The sequence below is a fragment of the Carassius carassius genome, chromosome 7 (genome assembly GCF_963082965.1).
Source record: "Carassius carassius chromosome 7, fCarCar2.1, whole genome shotgun sequence".
NCBI classification, from domain to species: domain Eukaryota; kingdom Metazoa; phylum Chordata; class Actinopteri; order Cypriniformes; family Cyprinidae; genus Carassius; species Carassius carassius.
This window is the reverse complement of record NC_081761.1, coordinates 31,130,083-31,139,963: the sequence shown is the minus strand read 5'-3', so window position 1 is coordinate 31,139,963 and position 9,881 is coordinate 31,130,083. Positions and strand designations below refer to the sequence as shown.

The following is a 9,881-nucleotide window of genomic DNA, read 5'->3' as shown; positions in this document are numbered from 1 at the left end:
CATGACATTAATACATTCACCAAATGTGCTGTTGGGAAGAGAAAAAACTACTCTTAAACCAGCCTGATTTTACTGGGACAAATTAAGGGTTTAAAATGCTAATTGTTTCTGGTTATTGAGTTCACGCCTCAGTTGGTGTGAAACACTGTACCTTCAGTTCAGTTAACCGCTTTTTCTGAGCATCTTAATATAGGGCAGGACTATCAGGTAACATTTGCATGTGTAAGCCAGCGCTCATCCACACACAAACAATGAGGAAGTCGCTGAAGCACTGAAACTGTATGCTACAGCAAAAGCATTTAAAACCGGTCATTTGTCACGTTGTATCTCTTCATCTGTCAACAGTGACTCTGCTCAAGGCTGCCGATCAGGTGCCAGATATGGGGCTCTCCTCTTTAACACATCAGATCGATGCCTTAAACATCCTAAATGACCTACGAGCTCACGCGACGACCGGCAATCGAGATGGCGAGGGTCCGTGTCCCGGTGATTTGGTGAAGCAGCCCCGCAGACTGAAGACTATCGCGGAGAGAGCGAGAGAGAGCTGCCTCGCGCGTCTGCTCGAGATACTCGCGCAACTCATCTCTGTAGAGGAAGATTTCATAAAAGACATCTCTTACGGAAGGAGTTTGCTCAAGCATAAGGTAAGATGCTTTTGATAAGAGGCTAGACTGTAATGTTTGTGTTGCATCGACTCACAGTGTCACGACATACCAAATCATGTTGGGTTTGTAATTGAATAAAAAAAAACATTTTAGTTTAATACTAAACGTTGTTTAAACCATTGAATAACTCAGATGGGAGTGTGGAAATCAGATAATGTCAAAGGGAAAATGTTTTCTGTTTTAGCTTCAAAGTAGCCAGTCTTTTGTCTAGATTCCTGCTCTGCAGGTGATTCATGGGATACTTTGTAAACACGCGTTCCCGCGCGTGCTGTCTGCTTACTAACCAGTTTAATTCAGCCATCTATAGCCATGTACACACAAAATGACACTAATAAATGTGGCCCTGAACCACAAAACCAATCGTAAGGGTTTAAATTGAGATTTACACATCATCTGAAAGTTGAATAAATAATAATAAAAAAAATATATTGAGAAAATCCCCTTTAAAGTTGTCTGAATAAAGTTCTTAGCAATGCATACTATGCAAGTTTTTTTTATATTTGTCGTAGGAAATGTACAAAATACCTTCATGGAACATGATCTTCACTTATGAATTATAATATCCTGATGATTTTTGGCATAAAGGAAAAATCGATCATTTTGACCCATACAATCAATTGCTACAAATATACCCATGCTGCAAATGGCTGCATGGTTTTGTGGTCAAGGGTCACTTATTACAATTTATAAATATTCCGTCAACATCTGACCAGTTCTGCATGTGGATGCCAAACTTACTTGCCCTTGTTTGCTTGTGATTGTATTTATAAGCTCTCTTTCTTTCTTTTTTATTATTCCCATTTGTTTCCTCTCTTTCAGGACAGTGTTGACTTGAAGAACATATGCTTGAGAATGGCTATTGCAGAAGGCGGTTCGCGCTCAAACAGAGACTTGAGGGAACTTGGGGACTGTCTTCGGCTCATTGTGGGTAACCTACTGGTATATGTGCGAGAGTCAAACAACCTCTCATCCACGGAGACCACTCACAGACTGAGGGAGCTTTTTAACTCCTTCCCAGAAATCTGAAGATCAGTATCACTTTGTGTATTCTAAGGAACTACCTCAGGAGCAGATATGAATTGAGGCACTACCTTTTTTTGAGCCATGAACTATCTGTGAATAATCTGTAATTTTTGATAAGTATGATGATGCTTCATATTCTGATCGAAGGTGTTGACTGTTTTGCCATGAAAGCTGCCTATAGAGTTGGCTTCATATGTATTGTTCTGCCTGAGTCAGTATAAAGCCTAAGGACAACATTCTCTCGACACAAACCAGTATCATGCATCTGTGCTCAGCTGACTTACGGGTAAAACAAGTCTAACAGCTGATGGTGATGGATTCACTCTCAGCTCAGCTGGTTGGATGGCTGTCACACCTCAGGATAGGCCTTTGTCACCTGCTGAAATGGAAGAGTTAAGGAGTGTATTGGGCAGGGTAGGGTGTGAGAAAATATGCATTTGTTTATGTGTATTCCAACGTTATGACATTGCAGTGTAACTATGTTCCAAATGGAATCATTTTCAGTGTTAGAACAAACACAGTTGACCCAGAATAACCGATTATGAATTTAAGCTATGACTCTTTTATTGTTGGTTTGAGCATTCTGAAATTAATATACACTTTTGCTGTGTTTGCCACTGATACTGTAGCATTTGTAGAATCCTTTCTTGACACTAGATGGTGCACAAAACCAGCTTTTTACTAACAGAAACATTTATTGCTCCACTCCCTGAAGATAATTCAAGTGTTTTTTGGGGTCTAATGTGAATGAACAGTGATGCTCTGGCCCAAAAAACTACTGGAGAATTATGTCAAACGTGTAAATGTATGTATGTATTTGAACACATTAAAATAACAAAATATCAAGTAAAGTGGTGTTTATTTTAAAAACAGAAAAAGCTAAATGTTTCACAAAAAGAAAGCGGTTAGGTTTTAAAGGATGAAATATAAGACTATAAGTATTTGGAAGCTTTGTGTTCTAGAATAGTTAAAAAGAAGTCAAATTAAAAGCAAACATTTCTAAGCAGTCTCCTATTACTTGTAATAGAAGAACTATTTTATTATGTAATGTACATTTAGAAAGGACAAGCTGGTAAACCTGTAAAAAATCTAGGACAGGGTGACTTATTTTAAGTATGTGAAGTATATTAAAGCATTTCAAATAATTATTAATGTATTATAACAATCATAAAACACATTAAATTTAAGAAAAAACGAATCCTTTCCGCCATTAGTTAGTAACTATTGTTTTATTGGAAAAGATGCACTTCTTATATTCTGGTTAAATAATTTAATGTATCAGTAATCCCAGTTAAAAAAAAAAAACCGGTTTGGACATAAGAGAATAAAGTCTTTCTGAGACTGCTATATCAAGTCTGATCAGTAGAGGGCACCATGCACTCATGTTATGTGTTCAGTGACGTCACAGAACACAACTGACACAAAATCACTGGAATGGAGGAATCATTAGACGGCATCACGTGTCATCTGATTCTTATATTAAATTGACTGATTATGTGTGAAGCTGCGAAGACCATTTTACTCCAGTAATAACACTAGCAAATGTTTTCCAGATTTAAGATTTACCGTCCAACGGAGGAAGTGTTGATGACCATTTAAAACTGAATCAGAAACAGCTGAGTCAGTTAAAACTTCAAACCTCTCATTTTACCTTGTAATATCCTTAAATGTTGGAAACCCCTGTAGGGTTTTCCTGCTATTTAAAAAAAAAAGAAAAAAAGTGTCTAACCACTTAAACTGCAGAGCAGTGTTTGTAAATAAACAGCTTTTAGCAAATTAAGATAGGCTACCACTGCAAACTAGTTACATGTCAAAAGTATTTAGTTTCTTTTCACAGTATTTTTCCCTCTGGAACATTATAGATAAGTTGCATCATTTGTAACTGCACCTTGATTCTTTCTTGCGGCCCTTCACAAATTGAGTGTGTTTGACATTTTGTGTCCTGAAGCTGGAGCTTTATGACGTTGTTGTTTGCTGTTGTTTAGCATCTACTTCCACAAGACTGACTGAACTCAGTAACCCCAGGCTCGTGGAGGTCTGGGTTGGACCACTGTGGGCTCCTGACAGGCCAATGAGAAGCCAGCGCTGCGAATGCAGACAGTGTCTAGCAGGATGGATGGCTGGGGTATTATGTCACTTCCTGGGACATGGCAAGAGCAGACCCAGACAGATGAGTAAAAGGATGAGTGTTGTGTGAGAAGAAGACCAGAGGAAAAGGCCAGTCATTGTTGGGGGTCCGTATCTGCCTGTCTTTGTCTCTCTTTTGCCCACACTGTTTTTTTTTTTTTTCAGATGATGTCAGTATTTAATTCTTAAATGTATGTCTCCTGACTTGTGCTTGATTGCCTTACATTTGGACTTTTCCACAACATCAAAAGAGTGCATCCACTTTTTTCACCCATTTACCTCTTCTCTTCTGTTTTTTTTTTTCTTTCAAATCTGCAAAATGTTTACATGTTTTTTTTTTTTTTAAACAAACCCCAAAATTATCTATAGGTGAAACTAAGGCTATTGTCACACTTTTTAATCTTGTGAATATATCTGAGAGTGGGTTTATTTAAAAAAAGAAGAAAAAAATTCTGTATAGGCACATATATTAAAGTCTTAGGCTAAATCTATTAAAGGCTAAATCTATTTTAGCAACCTATTAAACTTTTCTACCATTGTTTCCCACAAAAAAAGGGCAATTTGTCCCAATGGAAAGCTGCCATTAAATTGCATATCATTATTTTTATTTTATTTTATTTTTTCAAAAAGAAAAATATTTAAACAATTGATGCTATATCAACAATGTAAAAAATGAATGATGCAAAATATTAAAATAAACTTACAGACCTAAAACCTTTGGACATATAGTACTGTTTATCAGTAGACTACTTGGTTAAAAAAAAGTTCTATAAAAAACTACAAGATTTAGTTTTCTATTTGAAATCAACACTGTTGTTTTAAACGTTCTGTTCCTCATAAATTTATTAGTTCCCAAAAAATATTAAGTAGCACAACTGTTTTCAACATGATGAGAAATGTTTCTTGAGCATTAAATCATGATTTCTGAAGGATCATGTGACACTGAAGACTGGGGTAATGATGCTGAAAATTCAGCAGGAAATATTAAAATGGAAACAGTTAAATTGTAATAATATTTCAGAATAGAACTGTTTTACTGTATTTCTGATCAGATAAATGGAGTCTTGCTGAGCATTATGTCTTTCCAACACACTCACACATCTTACAGGCCCCGAACATTTGGAAGGTAGGTAGTATATAAACAGTATATGGCTTTTTTAAAAATGTGAACAATTTATTAAATATCAACAATGAAAAAAAAGAAATAAAATCTTGCATTATTACTGAAATTACTACACTTTTAATTTTTCAAATTCTAGCCTTTTAACTGGTTTAAAATATATATCATTATATGTTTATATTCATTAGCAGCTACACTACACTTTCTTTCAGGTAGAAAAAAAAAGGTATAAAAGCTGTCGCTGGGGCAGTACCTTTTCAAAAGGTACACCTTTGTACCTTATTTATCTATATAGGGTGTATATTAGTACCTAAATGCTCCAATTTTGTACTTTTTGTACCAGCCCTGGCAGCTTTTGTAACTTTTTTTCTGAGAGTGTACAACAAATAGGCTGAATGATTTTTCATCATTTATAAATTAATCCAAATTTAAGACATAGGTGTTTTTAAACTAGCATAAAACCATTGGAATGGATTTAAATCCTTAGAGTTAGCAGCCATTGTGACATTTCCATCTTGCCCTGCTCTCCTGCATCATCTTAAATTCTTTATCTACATTTTTTTTCTTTCCACTTTCCCCTCTGTTTTCTCATGGCCTGTCATACAGCAGACACGATGTGTATATTCCTATGGGGTCATGTCATTCTCTCATCTTTTTCTTTCTATTCATCTCTCCGCTCTTTATTTTTTTCCTCTGATGCAGAGCCAGATGAGGACTCTGGGGTGGTCATGAGAGTGTGGGGACTGACTGGAAATGTGTGTGTGTGTGTGTGTTTGTGTGTGTGTGTTTGTGTGTGTGTGTGTGTGTTTGTGGGTGTGTGTGTTTGTGGGTGTGTTTGTGTGTTTGTGTGTTTGTGTGTTTGTTTGTGTGTGTGTGTGTGTGTGTGTGTGTGTGTGTGTGTGTGTGTGTGTGTGTGTGTGTGTGTGTGTGTGGTGGCCCTGGCCCCTGGACGTCTATCTCCGGGGCTCAATCTCACACTGAATAGAACCTCCACTGTGTTTCACTGCGGGGCTTTCCCGCACGCTTCACTCTCAATGTATGATTCATTATCCAATCAGAGGGAGGGTGACGCATCCGTGAGTGATCTTATCAAACCCGGGTGCCCACGTTCAGCCTTCCAGATGCTCCCTCTACTAAAGAAACAGAATTAATAGAGTTATTTTTAGTTCTGAGAATCTTGAAATAAGCTGTGAAGGGTGTGGTGGGACCTCACGATCACGGCCTCCAGCTGAAATGAACTGGGCTTGAATGAAGCCACGAGAATCTTCGTGACTAGTGTGTTTGGTGGGTTTGAGATGTGTGATGTGTGTGATGAATATTATTATTATTTTTTTAAGAAAGTGGTGTCTCCCTTATATTTAGTACTTAACTAACTTTGAATCTTCAGTCTTACTGATATTTATTGTACTTAATTCTTCCTCAGGTGTTGTAAAGACATACTTTAATTGTAGATTCCTCTTGTTGATTCTAAGTATTAATACTTTAGCATCTGTTAATAATTGTACAGTGTCTTTTACTTAGAACAGACCCTGCTTGACGTTTTCATCGAAGCTGAATAGGACCGTTTAGGAGACCCTATAATGTTCAATTTCTAATCTAATTTTTTAGCTGTGTTTCACAGTAAGTGTCACATAAAATCATGTTTGCGAAACAGATGCCGTAAGTTTGATCCCTTAAGCAATTCTATTAACATAATAACCATCAGTCTCTGTGTTCTATTAACATCAATGGTTCTTCTCTGGTTCCTCTCCATTTTTCTATAAAGTACGCTTTGGCCTACGATTTCCATATCTATTACATGTAAATTCTAATAGATCATGTCATCATAGTAATATATATATATATATATATATATATATATATATATATATATATATATACATATATATACACACACATATATATACACACACACAGTATATGTGTGTGTGTGTGTACCCACGTACACCCCCCCCCCCCCCCCCCTCAAAAAAAGATTATCAGACAAATATGTTTAAGTTTACCAATTTCAGAAAAGTAACCTCAAAGCAATTTTGGAAACTAACTACAGTAGCTAGTCCTTACTGAATGATATAGACTAAATTTAAAACCTATACTGGTTTGAGTTGACTATATGGTTCTTAAATATATTTTTGTTTCCGGGTTCTAGAGATTATAGATGCTGAGAACTATATAAAAGGTCTTAGTGTAAGCTAAAAAGGTTCTCTTTTGATGTCAGACTTTTTTTTTAAAAGAACATAATACTTGCATTGTGGATTTAAGTTGTACCTTCATTCCAAAGCACATTGTATTTTTATCTGAAACTTGTGATAGTAACTTTTCCATTACTATGGCTCATTTCCCATCAGAATGGCCTCTGACTCTTTTGTGAGTAAGTCAGTCATTATGAGAAAACAGGAAACTGATGGCCACTATTGCGCTTGTACTCACAGAGGGTCATCACAACACTTCTTTAAATGTTTTAATGAGGGATTTGTGGCTACAGTACTTTTTTTGTTGTTGTTTTAAGGAACCATTAAAATGACTAAAGTCTAAAGCCTGAGTTTTCAACTGTTGTAAAATACAGAGAACTTTCTCTTTCTCTTTTTCTCATGACATTTCTAACTATTAACAAATCTATAACTTCCTAAGTAATGATTCTATAATGTAACTTAATGCTCGTGATTTTTTAAATACTGAGGATCCCCAAATTGGCTGACAGTTTGAATGGGAGGTAAAGGTTCAAAACTCCCGGTTTTGAATATGAGCCAGTTTTTGAAATTTAAATTGAATTTAATTTAAGGGTTAATAGCTTTTTTAACAGATATTCTGAACTCTGATCTCTTTTTTTTTCAGTTGGGATTAGGATGAAATCGGGTCTTAACTGCTTTCAGAGTTATTTGCCCCCGACTTGACTCCATCTGTGCAGGGTCACACATTAACAACCGTTTTTCTTGTGTGTGTGTGTGTGTGTGTGTGTGATTGGTTTCATATTTGCATTATAAAAGCAGTGCCAATGCAAAAAAGAGTGACACATAGTCATAGTTGCACAATTGAGATTCATTATCAGCCTGAGTCAAGCGTAGGGAAGAACCCTTTTCTCTGCTTGACAATATGATGTAATGCAGTGCTGAGGTCATTCTATGGCTGCCATGGCATCACCTTGGGAATGTGAATTTGAGGTATCAAATCAAGCTTTCAATCAGTTTCTCACAAGTCAATTAACCTTCACCGAATCTCTTTATTTCTGATTGTTCATGTATCTTGCTTTAAATTGAGCCTTCAGAACTGGGTTCATCATCAATAAACCTCATTCTGGTTACAAGATGTATCACTGTCTGGCTAATCTGACCACAATCCAGAGGCTATGACTGTAAACTCTTGTTTTGAACCACAGACTAAATTTAAGCTCAGCACCTGTGAAGGGTTTGAAAAGTTTCCAGGGATCTAATTCAAGAAAAAAAAAAGAAAAAAGGTTCAGATAATTTTGCATGGATTTTTGTTTGCCGAATGGCTTTTACTCTTTAAAATAGGAAGAACCATTTCATAATTAATAGAAGAAACATTTTGGTTCCCCAAAGAACCTTTCAGAGATCACCTTTTTCTATGGTGTGAAGAACATTTTCGAAATTAAAAGAAACCTTTTCCTCTATAAAGAACCTTTTGTGGAATGGAAAGTTTCCATGAATGTTAAAGGTTTTAAGGCAACATTAGATGCCATTACACTCTCAGGAAAAAGGTACAAAAGCTGTCATTGGCACCCCTTGAAAGTACATATTAATACCTAAATTGTACAATAGTACCTTTTGAAAACGTACCAGCCCAGTGACAACTTTTGTACCAACAGAGTAAGAAACCAATCTTTATTGGCAGTCATTGTCTTAATACAAGTAATGAAAGACCTGTTGAAATACCAATCTTACTAATGTAAAATTTATCATATGCTGTTCAAAGTTCTGCTTTTAAACCCATGACTTTCCTTTCCCACCTCTTTCAACCATTGCTGTGTAAAGAAAGCAAATCAGGTTACAGCAATCCTCTTTTTGGATTATTTTCTTTGGGTTTGGGTGTTATAACTCAAATCACTCCCTGCTTGTCTCATACACACACACACCAGACCCCCGCAGGCTCAACAAATGTCCGAAAATAATTTATCTCACAGTTTATATTGCGGACACCAGCATTCAGGTGACTGCTCTGAAATTAAGCCTTCACGTCAGAAATGGTCCTGGATCGGATTCTAACACACTCCATGTATGTGCAGTGCTGTGTTCAATTAAGCTCATGCAAGAGCATTTAACTGAAGGCTTATGAACACTCAACATTGCCCCTTGCCCCTCTTTCTGACACAATCGGACCGGCTGAAGGTGTCTCCTGGGAGACATTAGTCAGTGAAAAAGCAAATACTCCATTTTGAATCCATGTTTTCAATTTGGAGGCACATGGTTTGAATTAGGGTCATGCTTACTGAGGTGGGTGAGTGGGAGGGTAAGCCTCAGGACAGAGGTGAGTGAGAGCTTCCTTTACACCCACAAAAAACACACCCACATTTACACTTTAACAGTCAGCTTTGTTTCAGTTTTTAGGGACTTTTGCATTCAAGACAGCTATGGTTACTCATTAGTTTGTAATTTAATTGTGCAGCTAACATATTCAAGGAGTAGGCCTACTTCACCCAAAAAATGAAAAATTGGTCAACATTTTATTCACCCTCATATCATTCCAAACCTGTATGACTTTTTTTTCTTTAAAACACAAAAGAAGTTACTTTGAAGAATGTTTTTGTCCACAAAGTCAAAGCAACAACAGTGAACAATCCCTTCCAAAGTTGTATAAAACTGTTTTGAAAAATGATTTGAAATGTGGATGCATGGGTATTTGAAAACTGTTCAGAAATCTACATTTAGAATTACTGTCCATTTAAATTGCACTTAAAAGAATTTGACTTGTTGTGTTGCTCCAAAAAT

At 36.4% G+C, this 9,881-nt stretch overlaps 1 protein-coding gene across 1 annotated transcript; it reads left to right on the top strand.

Annotated features, from left to right (window-relative positions):
* The first annotated feature begins 145 nt into the window (after positions 1-145).
* Positions 146-2,528, top strand: LOC132143158 (leukemia-associated protein 7-like). Its single transcript, XM_059553303.1, has 2 exons — positions 146-644; positions 1,485-2,528. Exons 1-2 carry the CDS (start codon positions 282-284, stop codon positions 1,689-1,691), a joined length of 570 nt encoding a protein of 189 aa, XP_059409286.1. The 5' UTR covers positions 146-281; the 3' UTR covers positions 1,692-2,528.
* Positions 2,529-9,881: the final 7,353 nt, after the last annotated feature.

Coding starts and splice junctions, on each gene's coding strand:
- LOC132143158 (XM_059553303.1), top strand. CDS start 282: ATGCTACAGCAAAAGCATTTAAAACCGGTCATTTGTCACGTTGTATCT. Junction 645..1,484: donor GGAGTTTGCTCAAGCATAAG/GTAAGATGCTTT, acceptor CCTCTCTTTCAG/GACAGTGTTGACTTGAAGAA.